This window comes from Ambystoma mexicanum, chromosome 3p, assembly GCF_040938575.1.
Source record: "Ambystoma mexicanum isolate Mex_15411 chromosome 3p, UKY_AmexF1_1, whole genome shotgun sequence".
Taxonomy (NCBI): Eukaryota; Metazoa; Chordata; class Amphibia; order Caudata; family Ambystomatidae; genus Ambystoma; species Ambystoma mexicanum.
In genome coordinates this window covers 528,102,502-528,125,052 of record NC_090925.1, presented here as the reverse complement: position 1 = coordinate 528,125,052, position 22,551 = coordinate 528,102,502, and the positions used below count along the sequence as shown (strand labels likewise).

Here is a 22,551-nt window from a genome sequence, read left to right as displayed (position 1 = left end):
AACCAATCCTTCACTGTACAGACAGACGCTTCTAATACAGGGATAGGTGCAGTTTTGAGTCAAATGGATGAGAAAGGCAGGGAACACCTTATCTGCTTGATCGGTAGGAAACTGAAGGACCGTGAGACAAGGTGGGCAACTACTGAACTTGAGTGTTTAGCCATTGTGCGGTCCCTGAAGAAGTTTAGGCCATACATGTATGGTTCTACTTTTGTTATTCAGACAGACCAACAACCCTTGAGATGGTTAATGCAGATGAAGTGGGAGAATCCTAAATTGTCAAGGAGTTCAATCAGCCTCCAAGGGTTTGATTTTACCATAGAACACAGGTCAGGGTGTAATCCCAAAAATGCTGATGGTCTCTCCAGAAAGTATGACCGACTGGATTAGGAGCTTCATCCAGCAGTGGATTAAATCCTCCTGTCCCTTAGTCTGGGGAGGGGGGAACGAGTTTTAAGGATAATTCTCATTTTTGTGCTAATTCCCTTCAACCTTGGAGACCCCCAACTCTTTTGATGGACTTTAGGACTTTCAATATTTACCCTGGAGTGAGTGAAACCTTTTTTCTCACTCTCTCATGTATTTTTGAAGTGATAGGCATCTACCTTTTGTATTGCGACACACAGCACCTTCAGTGCATTGTCATAGAGAAGTCCTTTGGATTTCTCATAAGGTTTAAATACCTTCTCTTGGGTGAACTACTGTTCCGAAGAGTAGTAAAGTGAAATTGACTTCACTTACCTGTTTCTCCTATGTAGGACCAGCACACCCCATCCTATGTGGAAGTGCTGGGGGGTTACTTAGTAGCCCCCTTTCCTACTTACTCATGTAACATTTTTTATGTTACCCTCACTACTTTTTAATGGCTGGTGGCAGTGGTTTAATTTTCCTACCATTGTGCGTTTCTGCCACAGGCTGAAGCCTCAGCTGAAGTATTGAACCCATGGGTTCCCATTTTGTCAAAATGGCCCCGGTCTTTTCTTGCCATTTCTTGCTTGTGAGGTTTTTCTTGGGTTTCTCTCGGCGTGCCAAACCAGGTTTACCCTTTTGTTCATTTTCCCTTTGGCGGGATTCAATGCTGAAGCCCGCCTCTGGCTTCAGTGTGTCTGGCAGGGCAGGAAGCGAGGGAGGTGCCGAAACTCCCTGTCCTTAGGTTCCTTGGTTACCTGAATGCACCCAGTTCTGATTGGCAGGCTGGCTGTCCTTGCAGGATAGCCACCCTGCTGTGTGAGTGACAGCTAGGTTGTGCATGATTGGGAGAAACCTGCATAAAAGGTGAGGCTTCTTGAACTGAAGGCAGAGTCGACCACTGGACGAAACATCTGAAGGAACCTTGCTACACCCTCCTGGACCGTTGAACTGCCAGGTGAAGCCCTGCTGCAGTGCTGAAACTCCAATTCCGAATCAACTAGAGAAGACCCGGAATGGACAACTTCTTCCCTTGGGTTAGTGGGACCAACTAACCCCAAGACAAACTTTTCCGAAGGACCTTCCCCAACTGGCTGTACTTCTTTGCTGCCGCTGGAAGTGAGTGCCAGGGGTCGAGAAATCCGTAGTCTAGTGCATCGTCTTTAAACCGGACCAGAGCTCCAGGAAGATCTTGAGGCCCGTCCCAAAGCAGGACAGGGCGAGCCAACTCACCAGAGTGCTGGACTCCAGAAGCAAGGGAAGCCCATCAAGTGTCCAAGATCTGCAGTGGTGCCATTTGACGGTAGATGAAACCGCAAAGTGCCGCTGAACTGAAAAGAGTCCGTAGCCACCGCAAACTTCAAACTGCAGTGCAAGATTCCTGCAGATGCCCCCTTCACCCCCTCTTGTTCCCACGACTGAGGCCCAGGAACCCAGGATCTGCAAGACTGCAACCAGAACAGAAGCCAGCTGGATCCTCTTCTTCAAACCTAAGGTACTGTGCGGACTAAGGGGTACTTACCTCTTGTTGTCTGTAACTTGCAGTATCAGTTCTTTTTTTGCAGAGTTGATCTCAGCTCTGACTTTCCCAAGAGTAACAGTTTGTGGCCCAACATCGATTCCTTTTCTACATACTCTCTAAAACATTGTGCAAGACATTTGTGCTATCTAAAGAAGTGCCTCAGCTCAATAGACATTGTTCAAATTGACATTGGCTGTCCTGGCTCCCTGCAGACTCTTCTGGCCCATTGACTTTTATTCTAACTGTCCCTCATAGGTGTCCCTTATAGGTGGTTGCATAAGTTGAACTTGTATTGCTGGGAAAGATCTAATCTAGACTTCATTGGGAGATTGAAAAATATTCACATGCTCTGAGAACCTGTTAACCTTTTTCCTTCCCTAATCTTTTCCTTTTACACCAACCTCACAATTGTACTAAGTACCAAGAGTGATATATAAATGCCAATACTGTCATAGTAATTTAAGTCACCTCAGGGTGTAGGAAGTGTGTATGAAGCATTTCTAAAGAGTATCTACTTGCTTATCTTAAATCGGAGGAAGTTTTAGTTTTATGAAGTGCATTTTGATTGTTGCATATTGCCCTTTTTACAGAAGGCTTATTTAAAACTGACCGTTAAAAATAAATAATTATTTTACTAGAAAACCTTGAGTGCAAGTGTTATTTGGATACTTGTATTTGTGGATTTCAATGTTGCAGCTCTACAGATCACATTTACATAAGGTGGTGTGTGGTGGTCCCAAAAAAGAAAAGGAAAGAAAGATAAACGTTATCTTACTAGTCTTGGAAACTGGGACTTCTCAGTGAAACTGCACATAGGGTGCTGGGTGTCACAAAGCAAAGAGCAGATGCCTGTATTAACCATATGGATTTTACCAGACTCCATAATACAGTAAAAACAAAACATCCCAGTCAGACAGAAAGAGTGAGTGAGTGGCAAAATGTTCCACTCACTCAGGAGTTTAAGTCCAGCAAAAGTGCTGGGGGTCTCTCAGATTAAAGGGTATGTCAGGTAAGATTTTCATATCAATGATAAATCTTCCTGACCTGTGTCAACTCCACAACTTTTTGCTGAACTGGTAGATTATTTTTCCCTATACCTCAGTGAGTGGGAACCTTTTTCCACATTCACAGAGTCTTTTACTCTGTCATTTTTAAGATTAGTGTCTTTTAAAAGTTATCCTCTTTGACAACTTTTTGGCAATAAGTGCCTATTGTTGCTGGGTTTCCCTATGGGCTCCCCTTTTAATGCTGGCTACCCTTGTGAGAACTACTGTTCCCAAGGCTAGAAAGGATCTTTGGATCCCAGTTACATTTTATTAGGCAAGACCAGCACCCTCTACCTTATGTGAAGTGCTGGGGAGGTAGAGAGTAACCCCTTTCTCATTTTAATTGTAAACTTACCTTTAATGGCTGGTGGCAGTGAACCTTTTTATTAATTCGGTGCACCTTTACCGTTGGCTGTTTCGACAGCGCTGGTAAAGGCACCCACGGTTGCTCATTTTACCACAATGAGCTCAGTCGTCTTATTTCGCCATTTCAGCGTTCCTTGTCCTTTCGTGTTCCTTCTCCTGACATCCAGGGCAGGAAATACCTTTGTGATCAATTTATCTTCGGTGGGAATCCTGTGGATTCCCCGCCCAGGCTCCAGAGTGTCTGCGAAGGCAGGAAGTGAGGGAGGAGTCCAAAACTCTGCAGCCATTTGTCTTCCAGCCTGACTTCAAGAATCTAGTTCAAACGGTTCCATGTCATTTCATCGCAGGATGTTTTTTCGTGGGGGTTTTACCGCAGATTTTTTAATGAAAAAAAATTAAATTATTTACAATTATTTTTTAGGGGGTTCCCCCCAAACTCCCTATTCCTTTGCATTTTTCCCATTTATATAATGTTCTAACTGACAAAAAAATTAGATGATTTTTTTCGTTAAAAAATGTGCGGTAAAAAAAACCCAGCAAAAGAACATCCCGCAATGAAAGGATGTCGTACCGTTCAAACTGGAAGGCTGGCTGTCCTCAAAGGACTGACACCCCCTCCCCAACCCTCCCAAGTTTGAATGTAGCAAGGCTGTTTGACAGGCTGGGCTCCTGCATAAAAGTCAGATCGTGGAAGCTGAAGAGGTAGTTGACCACTGGAACCAAAACCGAAGAGGAAGATTAAGAATTTGCAGCTGAAACGATTTCCAGCAACCAGAGAGCCTGCTGTGTAACCAGATCCTGCTGTAAATCCTTCCTTCCAATCCCAAACACGGCGACTTTTACCCAAAGGCTGCCAAGATCCACTAGTCTCAAGAAGACCTGCATTTTGAGCCATCCCACGTCGTGTTATGGCCTTGTGGGGCTGCAATATCCCAAATCTCTGGGACCTCCAGCCATCTGGCGGTGCAAGATCTTCCGAATTCCGAATCTCGCTGAAACTTCGTGGCCATCCTGCTGGGTCTCCAGAGGCACGATTCAGGTCTGAAAGGTCCCCTCACCAGAGTGCTTGACCTTACAAACGATGAGAATCCAAACAGTGATAATCTGTCTTCTGTGCTCCGGAAAAGGCGCAAAATCCAGAGCCGCATCCCTGCTGCAAAAGTCCTCCCAGGAATCCATATACCAGGTTTTTGGCTGCAGATTCTGAAGTCTTCCTGCTGCAACTCTTCTGAGCTGAAGTACTGTGTTGGCTGGGGTATTTTACCTACCTTAAGCCTTTGTGATTTCTGTATAGCTTTGGTGTGTTTTTTGATTGGGATGCCCCCAGGCCCACTGCGGAATCCTCCTAGGGTGTATTCTCTGAAGTCCCTGGACCCTCAACTAACTTTAAAGTGAAATACTTATCTGTTTGAACAGTCTTCGTCTGGAACTTTGACTGCAACTGAATCCTATCTCACCCTGCCTACAGCTGTCACCTAGACCACTAGGGTCCCTCTACTGCCTCTGAGTGAACTCATGCTATGGAATAAGTGAAGGACTGGATACGAAAAGGATTCTGCCTTGAAAAGAATATGTGTTCACATGTTATTTACTTGTAAAATAAGTTGGTCGGTAACTGTAACTCTGAGAGTGAACAGTTACAAAAGTTCTTATTTACCTTGAATGGGTGTTGCACTATTCTGAAAAGTATATACAAGGTTAAGCTACTCACCTGTGAATTAGTTGTGCCTTTTCCCCAAACGTAATGCTGTTGGTTTCACTTTACTATTCCTGTTAGGATAAATGTACGAGTGTCCCTAATTGGATCTTGCTTCCCCTGACTTGACGTTAGCCTGTCCAGAATAAGTCTGCCTAAGGTTATACTTACCTTTAAGTTGCTGATAGCTCCTTTAAAAAGTACATAAGTTTTACTTGCCTTGTGTTAGCTGTGTGCGATCCTAAAACAAGTTAAAGAGTTATTGCTCATCTCAATCTGTGTTCCACTGATCTTAAAAAGAAACTGTAATAGTATGTTACAATGTTAGGTCTTACCTGCCTAGAAAAGCTGTGCAACAAACAAAACAGGGATGGCAACTATTCTTTGGAGTACATCTCAGAATACTGGGGCGGTGTCCACTAAGTTAACTTCCAGTAATATTATAGCGAATAGAACAGCTGTGTGCATTCCTGAAAAGTGTTCCTTTAGATGTAGCTAACCCTAATCTGCCTGGTGTACACAGAATTAGTGCTAAGAGTTCCGGCTTATCTTAGCCTGTGTTCCATTGCGCTGAAAAACAGCTGTAATTGTAGATTACACCAAAAAGGTCTTACTTGCCTAGTATAACTGTGTTTCATCACAAACGTAGTAGAGGTACATACAGTTCCTTGAATCTGTGTTCCACTATTCAGAAAAGTATATTTGCAAGTTGGTTGACTGTGATGTCCTTGTTGAGTGTCAATGCATAACTGACAGGGTCTACTACCACTTGTATTACTGTAAATAGAATAGGTGTGCCCTATACTGAATGTGTATACAAGGGTCTTACATCCCCCCTCACCCCCTAGATATACTGTTAGGTGTTCTAAATAAGGTCTGTGCTTTGATCTGTGCATTTAAAGCATAGTGTTGTGTTTGTATAATATGTTTATATACTTTATGATAGTACTTACTTAACCAGGAATCTTTTGGTCTGCTTGAATATAAAATAAACCCTTTAATTATACAATATATAGTGTGTCAGTGTTTCTTTGGACCATATGTATAATACAATTTCTTTGTACTGATTCTACAGCCCTCGCTCCATCCTAAAATAAGCCTGGCTGCTCCAACTGCGCTACCATGAACTCAGGTGGTACAGCCTTATACTAAGAGTGGAGTCTTGTACTGTCTCATTTGAATGGTTTTACTAAGCCCTTAGTTGGACTTCAGAAAAACTGTCCAAACAGGTTATTGGCACAGAAACTGAAAATTCTCCCTAACACTTTTAACAGACTCTGTGTTATTTCAAAATCCTTAAGACAACCAAATAGCTGTGACATAATACAAAGAAGGAATAACTGGTATTTCATCTATCAAACCCCAGTGTGGTGTCCGGTTTGCCTTCTCGCACCTTAAAATAGAGGGTGAAAAGAGATTCATATGGTCAATATCACACTGTGTAAGAAATGACATAACACTTTCAGTGCCATTATATCATGACATGCCACCTGCTATCAGCACAAAGTCTCAATTCCATCAGTACATTAAAACCTACCGGACAGTGACATTCACAAAAGCATTACTTACCTATAACAATATTTAACAAGCATTGGTACCATTCTCCGATTCAAATAGCTTAAACTACTTAAAAGGTCAGCTGAGGTCAGCCCTCGAAGGTTTTCATGAATGCAATATTGTAAATTATAAAAGGGATAGAAACATGTGAAGAGACAAACGCCAGAAGTGGTGACGGTATTAACTGTGTTTACCTCAAAATGAGTAACCATGGCATCCATTAGCTCCTCGCAAAAAGGTGGATTTGCCTCGAAGGAACCACTCAGAGGAAAGAAATCCAGACAGGGCCTGAAAGAAGCAAAAGGGAGTGTGAAGAGTGTAAACTCTGAGCAGAAGTAAGCTGTTGGCATACAGCTCTAAATGTGCAAAGGTGAAGTGGGGTGACACAGGAAAGTATTGCAAGTACAACACTGGCCTTTTGAGAGAGCTCCAAGCCCCAGACTAGTGAAACCGACTCCGGATAGAGATGGGGTTGGTATTCTAAAGAGCACAGGAAGGAGCTCTAAGCTGGAGTCATGAGACTGGTTGCATGAAAAGAGTCTGGGACTGGAGAAAGAAACTAGAATGATCCAAGATCATAGGACTGCAGCTAGCAACTGGAGTTAGCGGACAGTGAGTTGAAAGGAACTGGTACTTGAGGACGCCAGCAAATGGAGCAGACAATAGGCAGATCAGACAAAAACTGTGGGAGGGGAGACAATTGGAACTCCAAATGGAAGAATCACAAACAAGAGCCTTAGGTTTTCATTAGCACTGTGCAAATGGGCAGGGAGAAGGGAAAGCTGAATGGGGCTGCTTGTTTCTAACATTTCTGGACTGCATGTATGACTGAATAATGGCAATTTTATGCCCACCTCGTAACCTAGCGCAAGACTCACCCCCTCGATCCAAAGTAGCCATCAGTATCTGCAAACGCGGAGCAAAACTGCTTGAAGTAACAGTTGAGTGGTGAAGCAAAGCATTCGAAGGTCACACCAAAGTGCTTATTGAGGGCTTCAAACACATGAACAGGAAGCGCACCTTGCAGGCCAGTGCCCTCATAGAGTCCAACCCCAAACATCACCTAAGGAAGAAGGACAAATGAGTGGCTTGTGCTTCTGAGAACACAGACGGGCAATCTTTTATTTTCCTTATTTTATTTCCTGTAGTTTTTGTTTTCCTGAGGGTTTGTGGGGGCCAATCAGCAAGCCAGTTCAGAATACAAATTCTAGGGAATGCTACAACACCTGGAAGATGGTGGGGTGGGAGTTGTGCACTTTATTGACATTTGCAGAGGAGAAATCCTTTTGGCAGTACCAATATTGCCTTAGAAAATAAAAGCAAGCTCATTTGAAATTGTTAACTGTCAACTGTTCAATGACACTTGTTTAAATGAAGATGGCCAATGCACACTTCAGAGCTATGAAATATTAGACCCTATACAACTGCAGGATATTGGTGGTATAATATGCGTATTTCTGACAAACAGCATGGACAAATGGAATAAAGGAAATAAGCTAGTTTTATTTTCACACACGTGTAAAGGGGAAAGACTGAATGCAGTGTGGAAATGTTTTGGCTTATGGGCAATGTGGTTGATGTGTGCAGAATAAAGATTAAGGCCAGACAGCTCTCTCAAAAAACAACATGCAGCTCTGACCAGATGGAAGGGTGTATATAAATGCAACCAGGCCACATAGTGTAATCACCATGCCTTAAGGTAACAGTTGACAAGTGTGAAAAATACTGCTCTAAATTTGCTGAAGCTTGGACAAGAGAATTATTATAAAACATCTTACCTATGGACTATTGTTGGAAGAAATTTCCTAAATGACAGACGGCACTATGCAGGCATCTTCATCCACATTCCATAAATTAAAGCGTAGACTATGAAGATGGTCTAACGGTACAATACTAATTGATTTATTTACCTATGGCTTGTCCTTGCTGACACACACACACACACTACCAGACTTCTACCTGTCCACTCTATCGCAATGCAAATGCTCCCTCTGCCAGCAACAACCAACCATCATTTTGCTAACCAACATCCCCTTCTACCTACTTAAACATCCCTTCCTTTTCTCACTCCCTTCTCCCTCTCTGATCCCCATGTCTTGTTCCTACCCTTGGCCACACCATCCTAAACACATACCATATCATGCATCCATTCACTGGTCACCTGTTCATTAGAGCAGGCACAGAACCAGACATTATGTATACATGCCACAGTGCAAGCACACAACGCACACAACTTGCACTATAATAGAACAAATGCGCCTACTCAACACCAACCTTGCCATACCATCACCATACGTTTCACCTGCTCCGCACTCAAACTCTCTAGAGGGAGTCCCACTTATTTACCCCCCTCATTCCTGACAACCCTCTTTCACCTTACCCCCACTTCTCCACCGTCCTCCAACCACACAGGCATCTCACATTGCACAAGCACAAAAAATAACCCTGACCCACACTGCACAATGAACATGCCTACACAACACACAAACCCCATCACCCCATGCACTTCACCTACGCACACACCAACTTCATGCTCACATCAACCTCAAAACATGCCGCGGCATTACCATACAACACAAACCCACATACATACACTGACACACCAAAAGAACAAAGCCACAAATACACACACTTCACATTTTCACACCACAAAGCGAGCACACTGGTATGATAATGTGTGTTAAGTTTAAGAATTCGTATTTTTGGGATTCGAGGGCCACTTTTTGGGGCCTCTTCACCTTTTGCTTTTATCCCCTCACAGTGTTTTTGGCATCTTTGATCTATTGCTGGTGGCAAGGACGACTTCCCCTGAAGTCCCCCTGACATTGCGTCCCTTTTTACCTTATATAAAGTATATGGTATTGGGGTGCCCAGTCCCATGGGTGCCCCTCAGGAACCCATTTCTGCCCTTGGGCGATTTTATCTCCCTATCGAGGTTTAAAGGAGTAGGCTGGTGGCAGCTGTACTTTAGTTTTGGCTTCGCAAATGGTGCAAGCTATTTTACTGCATTGGTAGCCCAATGTACAATTTTGGTAGCCATTGGCATACCAATATTTTTTTTTAAATTCGGCTTTTTACCATTTTGTGTTTCAGTGCTTTCCTTTGGCCAGGTGACCATGGGGTAGCCTTACAATGGCTGTTCTGATGCCATGGGCTCTTTGTGAGCCCAAAATGGCAGCCTACATATTGGTCCTAATTGGTTTAGCCCAGTATAGACCCCTGGACTATCCCTCTCACTTTCTGTGCTAGTGGCTAAGGCTAGAGTGGCATGTTCTACTGACCAACTAGTATGGGTTGGTCATCTGGTTCCTAGCCCCTTTTGGGTATTGGCTTTTGGTCAGCCCATTTGTGAAAGGGTTTTTAGTCTTTGTCTTGGCCTTGTTGCACTCTCTTGCTTTCCTGTTCCTGGAATTTGCAGGTGGCAGGTCTGCTGAAGGGGCGTTCGTGACGTTTTTGACATTTTTAAAGCCCACAGTTGCAATACTTTCTAAATGCAGTCGTTTCCCGGTTCTGTTTTTGTTTGTTTAATACTAGGGGTCCAGTTCGGATGCCTTGAAGAATCCTAGGGACACCCCACATATGCTGGGTCGGGCCCTCCACTCTGGCACCGTTTTCTGGTCTCTTCTACTACCATTTACCGCCAGAAACATCCGATTACCTCTGGCCCACTGCTGATATCCAGAAGGTGGTTGATGATTCATCTACCTGCAAGATCTTCAGTTTAGGATTCCAGAGGGTGCCACCAGCCATTGTCTCCGTAATGCTGACTTATTTTGTTCATAGAGCTGCTGGGAGCTATTCTTCCAGATTCCCTCTTCTTCCCGAAGCCTTTCAAACCTGATTTTGTACTAATGGCTTGAAGATGTATGTCCAGGGAAGAGCCTTTGTTTCTTTCTTTGGCTGCTGGGATCTTGGTTGGCTCCTGGTACAAATACTGGAGAACCAAATTTTCAAACCCGCTTCTGTGGAAAAGAGCAGTTCACTCAATGAGTTGTTTCAGGTTGCTGGGGTCTTTTTCATGGAAGCTGCAGATGTGAGTACCTACCGTTGAGTCCTGGGCTGGTCAACCTCAGGTGCCCCCCTGGTAGAGATTCCTGGCAAGCGTGTTTACCTCATCTCCTATAGACGTCTATGGGGCTCCTGTTCCTCTGCTACTTCTTCTGGGGTCTGGGTCAATTTTCTGTCTTCTGCAACACTTCGTTGGGGTCTCCACTGACCTTCCCTGGTGTTGAACATCACAGAATCTGCACCTATGGAGATCAGACTAACCTCCACTAAAGTGGATGGCTCTTTACCTTTTCTCATGAATTCCAATGGAACTGTGAACATACCTGGAACTCTCCTAAAACTGACTCTAGGATACATCTTTGCCCCTGACAGTTTTTCCGGCATCCCTAAGGGATTTGGAGAGCTCTGAACCAGGTTTCACATTTCTAGCACTTACCATTAATTTTATATTTTGTGAAGTCATACCGTGCATTTAATTTATGGTGACTGTACTTTAAAACACTAACTATATCTGGTAAAGATGTGAGCACTTTTCCCTGAAATGTTTAAATATGGTAATTGTTACTAAAATGCTTTATTGATTCTTGGAAGCCTCTAGCTATAGTTTGCAACCATTTCCTACTCTCCTTTGGCTATAATGCATTATTAACATCAGGGGGTGGGGAGCAAACCAATAAGGTCCATCGGATTGCGGGCTGAATTCCACCTTCAAAGCTCGTGTTCTGAGCAGCCAGGCGGCCGTTTTACTACCCCGCCAGCTTCCCTCGCCCTCCGGTCACGTTCCTTGCCCTCTCCATCCCCTACTCCACTCACCTTATTGTTTTGGCAGCGGCAACCACCGACGCTGCTCCAGCACCTGTCCTGGGCCCCCAGTCACCATGGAACGGCAGCCATCTTTATTTTATTTATTTGCTTGTAAGGCGCTTATACAGCAAGTAAAATACGGTTTCAAAGCGCCTACTCGGCGAAGGGAGTGAACAAGGGAGTGAAACACATTACAAAACAATATTTAATAGCAGTGGGAGGAAAAAGGAGAACTTACTATGCCTTGCGAGTATTCAAAACGTGCAAGTGCAGCAAGGAGGAGGGCAGAGGGGTTAAGTGCTGGGGAGTCAGAGCTCATGGTTGAGCCACATATGAAGTGCTAGGATTGTTGAGTGCTACACGGCCTGCAGCCGCGTTAGGTGTAAGTGCGAAGGGTGTGCCAATGCAAGTGCTGAGGGTAGACAGGAGCTGGGCTTATTGGGTGTGGGAGGTGTGAGGAACCTGAGGGTATTCTCTCGAGTAGACCTCGAGAATCCCTTACTCAGGTGGCATGGGAAGGGCTGGCACTCTCAGATCCCAAATGAGTGGAAAGTAGAGATGCACACCTATTGAAATTAATAATTTTCAACCTTTTGATCAATTCACAATATAGTTAGTCTACTCATAAACCGACTTTAGGTGCTCCCAGAGAGTAAAGTGCTACCTTTACTGAAAAATACCGATGCTGGGAAGATTCACTGCAATCACACGGTCAATGAACTGGGGCACAGCAATTAGATTCAATGTCAGAAAACATGTATTATATATATTCCCGCTGGGATCATTCAAGTAATTCAAACAATGTACAGTAAATTTTAATTTTCTCAATTTATGTGAAGAACATATGTGCATTTTACACCATACACAAATTCAATTGATTCAACAAAACTCTGTCAAAGATAAAAGATACAAGTTTCTCCTTCACCTGACAAATATACATTGGTATTCAACACATCTTTCTCAACGAAAAAACAAATTTGTAACAAAATTCATGAAATGAGTCCCAATATTGGAGTTGACATAAATTGTTCGGTGTTAATATGACAATTGTCCCCTCTTCTCAACTACGTGTTTCGGGCGATAAACGCCCTTCTTTAGGTTATAAATATTGGGTAATCGTTCTTTCTATCTCTCCTGCAATTAATTATAAAGAAAAATTTAATCAGTGTGGTATTTGTAATTACTTGGATATAAGTACTGGATGACTTAAAGGTATATAGTGGCACTAACCTTAGTGATGGACCTGGAGTGTAGTCCGAATGTTTCCATTCAGGTGGATTACAAAGTCACTGAAAAATATGTGTATATCAGTGTCAGACAAGAGTCAAAGGTCGTGTGGCTCAGGGGGAGTAAGCGCCAAAACCTAGCGCTGGGTCCCCCTGTCGCCACACAGGATTCAATTGAATATAGTAAGTAACTCAAAGAATATAATCTGTTGCTCACCTAAAATTACGTGACAGTAATCAGTCTGATTAAATCAGTAGTGAAGGCTCAATAGATTCGCGATGTACTGGGTAGTTATGCCATTCCCTTCCTGTAACATATATTATATGTATAATTCAGGGGTTGTTCATATTATTAAATTCCATCAGATATAAGTAGTTTGTAAGAGATGCAGCCTACCTGTCTTGTAGTCAGCGTGCCCCCGTTCTAACCCGGTGTGTTTTTCTGCTCGCTCACTTAAATCACACGAGAGCGTGTGTTATATGCAATTCTCTGTTAACAATAGCAAAGTGAAGTATCAGGTTCATACACACTCTAAGTGTCACCTTCAACATAAATTGTACGTATGGAGCCCTTAACATCTATGTACCTCAGTATTGCTCTTCCAATCGATACCCTTCTCAATTAATGCCTCCTCCGCCAGCTTTCCACCGCCGGCTCGGTAAAAGAAACGCGGATTCCACGAGACTGCTCTCTTCTAAATGTCCTTTTATTGTTTCAATGGCCGCTCGAATTCGGGCACCATCTCACATCCCAAACCTGGGGATGGACGAGTGAGGCAGGATCACCGGGGTAGGGGAGCATGGGGTTGTTCTTGGAGGATTACCCTAGGTGAGACGCAGTATTGTACTGGGGAAGAAGGAGAGGAGGATGATATACCTGAGGCCTTTGCAGGTTGTGATACATTTTCCCCCCTTCCTCCCGTTGAATCTATCTTACCCAGATCCAAAGACCCCTCTGTATATAACAGATCCCAAACCCCATTGCACCTAGAAACTATCTCTCCCAGAATCCCTGTCATCCTGTTCCCTGCCCGAATACTCTCAATCGTTCTTCTCCACGACCCCCTGATTATTCTTACCCAAACATTCTTTTCCCCATCCCTCTGGTTATTCTTTCCCGAACACCCAGTCTACTGAGATGAAACACTACTGTTCCCACGATTCCCCTTGTTTAGTTCCTGATATTAATCCCAGTCATTCTCGTTTGCTTTGCAAACCCTACGAATCTCACCCTTCGGACTTTATTAACATCCCTAGAATGAAGAATATAATTTCTCATTGCACACCCTTTCTTTTTGTCAGCTGCAGTATAGCACCGATGGGTGTCCATTTTGTCAAAATGGCCCTGGTCTTTTTTCAGTTTGTGAGGACTTTATTGGGTTTTACCCTATGGGTCAAGGCCGAGTTCAGCCCTTTGTTCGTTTTGCCTTTGGCTGGCTTCAGCCCTGAAGCCCGCCTCTGACTCCAGCGTGTCTGGAAAGGCAGGATGTGAGGGAGGTTCCCGAAACTCCCCTCTCCTTGTCTCTAGGAATGCAACCAATACCGATTGGCTGGCTTGCTGTCCTTTTAGGACAGACACCCTGCTTTGTGATGGACAGCCTGGGAGAAACCTGCTTAAAAGGCGAGGGTCTTAGGACTAGAGGCAGAGTCGACCGCTGGGAGAGACACCCGACGAAGAAACTGTGAATGAATCTTGGGGCATCCTCCTGGACCTTTCAATTGCCCGGTGAAGCCCTGCTGCTGTGCTGAAACTCAACAAGAGAAGCTCCGGAAGGGACAACTTCTTCCCTTGGGTTAGTGGGACCAACTAACCCTGAGACTAACTCCACTGGACCATCTTCCCTGATTGGCTGTACTTCTTAGCTGCTGCAAGAACCAAGTGCCAGTGGTTGAGAAATCCTTAGTCTATTGCAAGGTCTGCAATCCGGCCCGAAGCTCCAGGAGTCTCCCAAGGAGCCTTCAGAAGCAGGAAGACCACAGCTCGAGTTCCCCTCGCCAGAGTGCAGGACCCAACGAGTGAAAGAAGCCCAACCGGTATGCAATATCCGCGGTGGTGCCATTTACCGAGCCCTAAAACCGCCAAGTGCCATTGGTCCAAAAAGAGCCTGTAGCTGCCGACGACCTTCAAATTGCTACCGCAGGAGCCCTCCAGACATCCTCCCTCTTGTCCCCAAGACTTAGGCTCAGGAACCCAGGTCTGCACCGCTGCAACAGGACCGAATACAGCTGGACCACTCTTCTTCAAACCAGAGGTACTGTTTAGACTTGAGGTAGTGTCTTTTTGAGCTGTGCTTTTCTCAGTTGAGACTTGCAGTGGCTTACCTTAGAGTTGATTCCAACTCTGCTTTTCACAGGATTAACAGCTTGTGACCCTACAAGTGATTTCTACAAAACTCTCTAACTTTGTGCAAGACATTTTATTATCTAAGAAGTGCCTCAGCTACATAGACTGTGCTCCAATTGGCTTTGCCTGTCCTGGTTCCCGTCAGACTCCTCCAGTCCATTGACTTTGATATTTCTGTCCCTCACAGGTGGTAATTTGTTTTAGACTGTTATTGCTGGGAAAGGCTTGTCTAGATTTCATTGGAAGATTTAGTTGTCCTCACATATATTGGGAACCTGTTTAACCTTTGTTTCCTTCCTTTAACCTTTCCTTTCTGCAACCTCAGAATCTTCCCAGTATAACTAGTGATCTATAAATGCCACTACTGTCCTTGTGAATGAAGTCCCCTCCGGGTGTAGGAAGTGTGTAAAAAGCATATCCACTAACTTGTGCTGAATCCGGAAAAGTATTATTAAAGTATATTTGATTGTTACATATCTTTATAGTCTCATTTTATCTGAAAATTGTTGAGATTTTTAAATGTCTCGAACAATGTGAAAACAATTATTCTTTTAGCTATGGTATTTATGTGAATTGTTTTAAATATGTAAATGATGTAATGTGCAATATGTTATACAAAGCCAATATTGGCTAGAAGTATATCAATAAAATCTTGAAATCTTATTTAAAAATTGATGTTAAATAAAAAACTATGTATAACTGAAACCTAGAGTGTAAGTGTTACTTGTATTTGCAAATTTCATTGCTACAGCTCTACAGCTCACATATACCCCTCTTGAGATAGGACTGGCTGCTCAGTCACACTACCAACTTGTGTAGTACAGACCTATACCACCAAGCAGATAAGTGTTGTGTAGTCTAACACAGTGTTACTACACCAATTCTTACCTAATACGTGTATCAGTGGTACCAACCTTGACTCGAAGGAGAAGAAAGTCAAGCGTTCATCACAGCCAGGTGTCAAGGTGAGAGTCGATAAGAGACCGACCTATGTTGAATGAACTAAATTTGAACTTTGAAAGGATTAAATGAACTATTGAGAAAGAGGGGGAAAACCTGTGATAGAGGCGTCTGGCACCACATGGGTGCTCACGCATGAAACTCTGGGCAATTACACGATGATAGGAGACTAGCATAAACAGGCGGACTTGGGAAGAGGCGAAGAGAGGTCAAAGTGGTCATACGGGGGTCTTGTAAAATCCTCTGTACCGTTGAAAGCCTTTGACCGACAGATTGTGGAAGAAAGGGAAATGAATCCTGCTTAGTGAACTGTTTGATATAAGTTGGCAAGAGTGAACCGGAAGAAGGAGACGAGGCGAAGTCTTAAGTCCCATAATGAACTGTCTGTAGAAGTTGGCGAGAGTTAACCCGGCAAAGAGAAGCCAACAACCAGAATAGTATGTGGATCGAAGTAAACCCGACCAAGGGGTGTCCACACAGTGAATTGTCTATAAAAGTTGGAACAGAGTGAACCCAGCAGAGGGAAGCTGACAATTCGGGGCAAAGCCTGAAAAACAGTTTAAAAAAGACATTAAGACTTGTGAATGCAAGAAAAGCCATTGTGAACCCGAAGGGAGGCTAGCTTTGGAAAAAGGGTCTGAACTCAAAGGAGGGAGATACAGGGCTGGAAAGTCAACACCCAAAGTTTAGTGAGAAAGTAGCTGTTCAATTTATTTTTTTAAGTATGACTTGTGAGGGTTCTGTGCCCAGAAAAGCGTGACCCAGGGGTGAAGCAGTCACCCAAAGCCAAGAAACTTTTTATTGAAAAGAGACTTAACCATCGAAGAACCTGATAACTGGAACACAACGGTCGGCTCATGCTGGGAAACTTGACGTGTGCTGTGCTCCAAGGTCCTATCTTGTCCAGTGCTGAAAACGTGGGGAAGGGAGACCCCTGGCAAACACATCCAGACTTATTATTTGTGAACACTTCTTTCTCTATTATCCCACACTCTTTTTGTAATTCGTTTTAAGGAACTGGCAATAGGATTTTCTTAGTATAGGCCCTATTTTGACAATGCCACAAGGACTGCCTTATTTTCATCTGATGGTCGAAGTTTGCTCCCATCTTAGATTTAGGTTAGGCGTTTTTCCACTCTGCATTCACAGTTTAATAAACACCCTTGAACTGTGATCACTTGTGTCTGTCTTTACTGTTGCCACCATGAGTTCCTTACAGAGGTCAGGGGCCCAAGGATGCATAAGGGCCCTGGACACCAATCACAGCAACTGTGGGATTAGCAGAGGGGAGAAGAAGGGGAGGCGGTAAAGAGGAAAGTCTTAAGGATCTTCCTGAATTCAAGAAAGTCCTGCTCAAGGTGACGAGGGAGGTGGAGGCTGCTCCATAGGAGGGAGCCAGCTGAGGAAAGCTAACAACCACCTACCATCTGTTTAGCAAAACGCTTTAGGCTGCCCCAATAGGACGTCTAGTTTAAATAGCCCCACCCCGCGGCTTCCCTTCAGATTTTAACCTCACAAAGTAGAGGAAACCCGAACCAAGGTTTGCCTGCAGGGGCGGCCGGCAGGCGCATGTGAATCCTTGAAAGATACCAATGCTGGAGAAATGGAGTTACAAGTATGAAACTACTCCCTTCTCCAGCATTGTAACTTTCATGGATTCACATGCTGTGAATAGATTACATAGCAGTATGATAACCCAGTGGTGTATGACAGGCAAACAAAAGCCCCTGCCCCAGGGCAGAGTCAGCAACATAATAAAACCATCCCACAACAAACACCATTAAACAAACCAAAATCCCGGAAGCTGCGGGGCCTACCTTATTGGAACAGGCATTGGAGGACCGCACGTCCCACCTGCACATCTTCCACATGTTGCTGTCACAAACAGTAATGTCTAGTGAAGGTATGCACCACACCCAAGATGCTGCTTGGCAAATGTCACTGAGCGGTATACCTGCCCACAGCGCCACTGATGACGCCATGGATCTCGTTGAATGGGCCTTAGGAGTGGCCCGCAAAGGCTTACCAGACTTTCTGTGCCAAAAAGAAATTGCAGAGGAGACCCACCGGGAAAGCCCTTGTTTTGAAATTCACTGCCCCCTGTTGGAGGGGCCAAAAGCCACAAACAGCTGTCTCGACTTCCCCAAGTCTTGAGTCTGGTCGAGATAAAACTTCAGCACCCTCTTCACGTCCAGGGAATGCAGTGCTTTTTCCGCAGGAGTAGTAGCCTTAACGAAGAAAGTGGGCAAGGCAATTGTAGAGTTTTTGTGAAACTCAGACAGAACTTTAGGGGTAAAGAGAGGATAAGTAAACAGGAGAACCTTTTCCCTCGCGAATCGCAGATACGGCGGGTCAATGATCAGAAATCCTGCTGGCAGAAGTAATAGCCACTAGAAATGCGACTTTCCACTAGAGGAATTTCAACATTGCTGTCAACATAGGTTCAAACGGCAGTTTCATGAGAGCTAAGAGAGACTCCAAACCGGAGCAAACCTCTTCTCCGGGGGAAATGTCCTAAAAAGTCCTTTGAGGAAGTGTTTGACCAACCTGTCACTAAACAGAGACGTAGAGTTGCTCCATCTTGTGAACCTGCAGGTGGCTGCAAAATGTACCTTGATCCATGACAAAGCCAGGCCCCCCCATCACCAGCATCAGAAGATAAGGGAGAACCTGAGCTGGTGACAATTCTAAAGGCGGTACGTCCGGCTGCTGCGCACACCAGGCACAGAACCTAGTCCATTTTCGGTTGTAAGACACATTGGTTGACAGCACCCTCGCCACTGACAAGATCCGACGACAATCCTGCAGGATCCCTAGATGTCCAAATTCAGAGAGGTCAGGAGCCACGCTGCTAGACTGAGGGATGATGGGTCGTGATGCCACACCTTCGCGTCTTCCTACGATAGCAGATCCGGTTCCAAGCCCAGATGAAGAGGTTCGTCCACTGCGAGGTGAAGCAGTTTCGAGAACCAAGTCTGCCTAGGCCAGAATGGGGCCACCAAGATCACCCTGCACTGGACCTTGCAAACCATCTGGATAGTTCTCCGGATCAGAGAGAACGGAAGAAATACGTACGTGAACAGGCCCGTCCACGGGAACGAGAACGCGTCCCCCCTAGAGTCTGGATGAGCCACCCTGCTGGTAAAGAGAGGACACTGCTTGTTTTCCGGGCTGGCGAACAAGTTCAGAGGGGGAAACCCCAATGTTTTGAAAATCCTCACCACCTGGGCATCCTTCAGTTTCCATTTGTGCAATTGACCTGCATCTCTGCTGAGATCATCTGCTTGAACATTCTTAACACCCAGCAAATTATAAGCAGTGATGTGAATCCCGTGAGCAATGGCCCAAGGCCAGCCCGCCTGAGCCTCCCTGGGCAGGGGCCAGGAGTGCACGCCACCCTGCTTGCGCAGATAAGACATTGTGGTGGGGTTGTCTGTCAAAATCCAACTACAGTACCCTGAATGAGAGGTAGAAAAGACTTCAGAGCCCAGTGTACAACCTTTAACTCCAAACTGTTGATGTGTAACAATGCCTCCTTGAGGGACTGTAAGCCCTGAACCTGATCGAGATGCGCCCCCAACCCATCTGGGACGCATCTGTCATGATCGTATACTGAAAATCCAGCTTCTCACAATGTTTACGGGGCAAGTCCACCACTGTAGGGCCTCTGCCAGCGCCCGGAAGATGACAACGTTGTCAGACCAGGAACCGAGACTCTGTGACCACCGGGAGGCGAGAAACTTCTACACTGGCCTCATAAATAGTCGACAATTCGGGATGAGTGGAATGCATAATGCCATGGATCCTAGCGGCGACATGTAACCTCAGACCATGACCGAGAATCCCGGGCCCCCACGAGGTTGCCCTGGAGATCAGCTTTAGAATTCTGTCTACCGACGGCTTCACCGGCTTGAGCTGTGTATGAAACTGAGCGCCTGGAAAAACCAAATTCCTGGATGGTGTCAGACAGGATGTTGCGAAGTTGACGGCAAAGCCCAGCCACTGTTAACAGGAGCATCGATGCCTGGAGAGATTCCGACATCCGTTGTGGAGATGTTCCTCTGACCAACCTGTCATCCAGCTATGGAAACACATGATGCCCCTCCCTGCGGAGGAAAGCCGCCACCGGAGCCAGGCACTTTGTGAATGTCCTTGGAGCCGACTTGAGGCCAAAAGGGAGAACACGAAACTGGAAATGCTCGTGGCCCACCACGAAGCACAGGAACTTGCAATGTTTTGGCAGCATCAGGATGTGGAAGTAAGCGTCTTCAAAATCCAACGAAGCCAAGAATTCCCCTGGCTGTACAGAGCGTATGACGTCCTGTAATGTGAGCATCTTGAACTAAGTCGTTGCAGATTCTTGTTCAACGGCCGAAGGTCCAGAATAGTGCGCCACTTTCCATTTGGCTTTTTGATTACAAAATACCAGGAGTACACCCCTGGCCTTGCTACACCACTGGGACCGGTTCGATCAACCCTTTTTCCAACATTAGACACACCTCTTGCCGCAAGACTTGGAGATGGGGCCGAGACACCTTCACAGGAGGACTAGGGAGTTGCGGACGCCAAAACTCCAACGAGTGGCCGTATTGCACTGCAACTAGCACCCAACGGTCCATCGTAATGGAACACCACTCGTTGACGTGTTGCGCCACTCTCCTCCGGAATTGATTGCCCATATGGCAGTCATTGCGGAGGTTTAGACTGCCGGCCTCTAGTAGCTGAGGCAGCTGGACCCCTTTTCCACTGTGCTTGATAGTCCTTGCTCCTCTGCGTGGACTGGAACGAACGTCGGAACCCTTGGGATGAATAACTGGGGCAGCTGTAACCCTTGTCGCAGGAACCCACAAATCTGGCATTACCCGAGACTCCGCTTCACACTCGAAAGTGGCAAAAAGAACATCCACTTTGCAGCGTACCCAGCGATCGTGCCGTATCAGAGTCCTCCTTCATCCCCTTCAACGCCTCGTACATTTTTTCACCAAACAGCTGCTCACCTTCACACGGCATGTCCACCACTTAATGTTGGACCTCCGGCCAAAAGTCTGTACAGCGGAGCCATGCCCGCCTCCGGAGAACAATCCCATTGTTCATTTGTTTGAATCCGGATTATGCCAGGTCCACCGCAATATTAATGCTGTGGTTGGAGGCTTCCTCCCACTCCCAAACCAGCAGCATAGCCTCCTTCCGTTGTTCAGGGAGCTGATCCTAGAGTGGATCCAACCTGTGCCACATTTCCCTGTCGTAGCGAGCCATAATGGCTAAGGAGTTGGCCACCTTTACAGTCGTAGCGCCCACCATAAGCACCTTCTTGCCAAACGCATCCTGCTTACGGCCCTCACTATCCGGGGGCGTTGCACACTTGTGCGGAGTCCGCGCCTTTAGGCTAGCCGTCGCCGACACCGCCGACTCTGGTGTGGGTTGCGACGTGAGGCATTTGGATGAAGATTACGGCGCTTAACTTTTTCTCCAGGCAGCCTTTCACTGCCAGCTCCGAGAAAGAATGGCGCATCATGAGTAGACCCTCCTGCCACACGTGGTCCAATATGGGGACGGAGAAGACCACCTTCCGCCCATTCCCCATGTGAGTAAAGAGAAAACAGTCCTTTCTCTCCTCATCTGGAGTAAGGCCAAATTCTTGACAAGCCTTTGCCATCATCGCGTGAAAAGCGCCATCATCATCCGGGTGAGATGGCTGAGCCGGGCTACTCGGAGGATCCACTTCAAGGTCCGGATCCCAGGTATCCGCATTCCTGGGCGACAACAACAACCCGACAGCGTGTCACGAGAAACACCATCAGGATCCAAATTCGCCAGCTCTCCTTCTTCCGGATGGCCTATGGGAGGGGTGAAACCTACCGGGGACGGCAATGGCGGCCGAACCGGAGGCGACTTCCTCGGGAGACTCGGGCGATGGGCACCCACCCCCTCCTTATGTCGGGGCACAACCAACTCCACTGGACCCACCAGGCTTGGGAGGAACAGGGAGCCACGCATCCAACTGTCCCAACAGTGACTGTAGCATGCTCAGCAACTGCACGGACAGCATTGCGTGCGGATTCACCAATGGAAACTGGGGAGGAACAGCCCCAATACCCTCCGACGTAGACGGCCTAGGCGACTGCAGTCTAAACGCAGACTGATCGAAAAAACTGCTCATTTTCTTCTTCCAGGCTCGAGTCCACAGGATACGTCGTGGGGTGCTGCTGAAGGATTTCCAACAGGAGCAGAGGCCCAAAGCCGGATCCAGACATCCACGGCCCCTCTGTAGTCAATTGACTACCATCGGGCCCCAGCGGAGCCGAGGACTACAATAGCGGAACACCTGCCGCCTTCGGTGTCGACGAGGCATCCAGTCCCGTCTCCAACAGAGCTGATGACACAACGGTCGATGAAGGAAGAGAAGGCAGCACAACCACTGTCGTCGGAGGGACTGCCGTAGACGAACCCCTCTGCAACAGAATCAAGGCCGCCAATGGCCTGGCCCTCTCTGGTGAAGCGGACCGCTTGGACGTAGAGCTGGAACGATGTTTAGAAGACTCATGGCTTGAGGAAAACCTATGGCAGTCCTTTGACGACTAGCGCTTCGATGCTGAAAAAGACGCTCAGGACTT

General features: G+C 46.0%; 1 protein-coding gene across 2 annotated transcripts in view; it reads right to left on the bottom strand.

Annotated features, from left to right (window-relative positions):
- PCIF1 (phosphorylated CTD interacting factor 1) overlaps positions 1-22,551 on the bottom strand; it is a 400,121-nt gene that overhangs the window by 59,573 nt on the left and 317,997 nt on the right. For both annotated transcript variants that reach the window (XM_069651242.1, XM_069651241.1), the window contains 2 exons: positions 7,474-7,658; positions 6,790-6,883 (listed from right to left, as the gene is read on the bottom strand). In XM_069651242.1, coding sequence (XP_069507343.1) covers positions 6,790-6,883; positions 7,474-7,658 — 279 coding nt within the window. The remainder of the gene's footprint in view (positions 1-6,789; positions 6,884-7,473; positions 7,659-22,551) is intronic.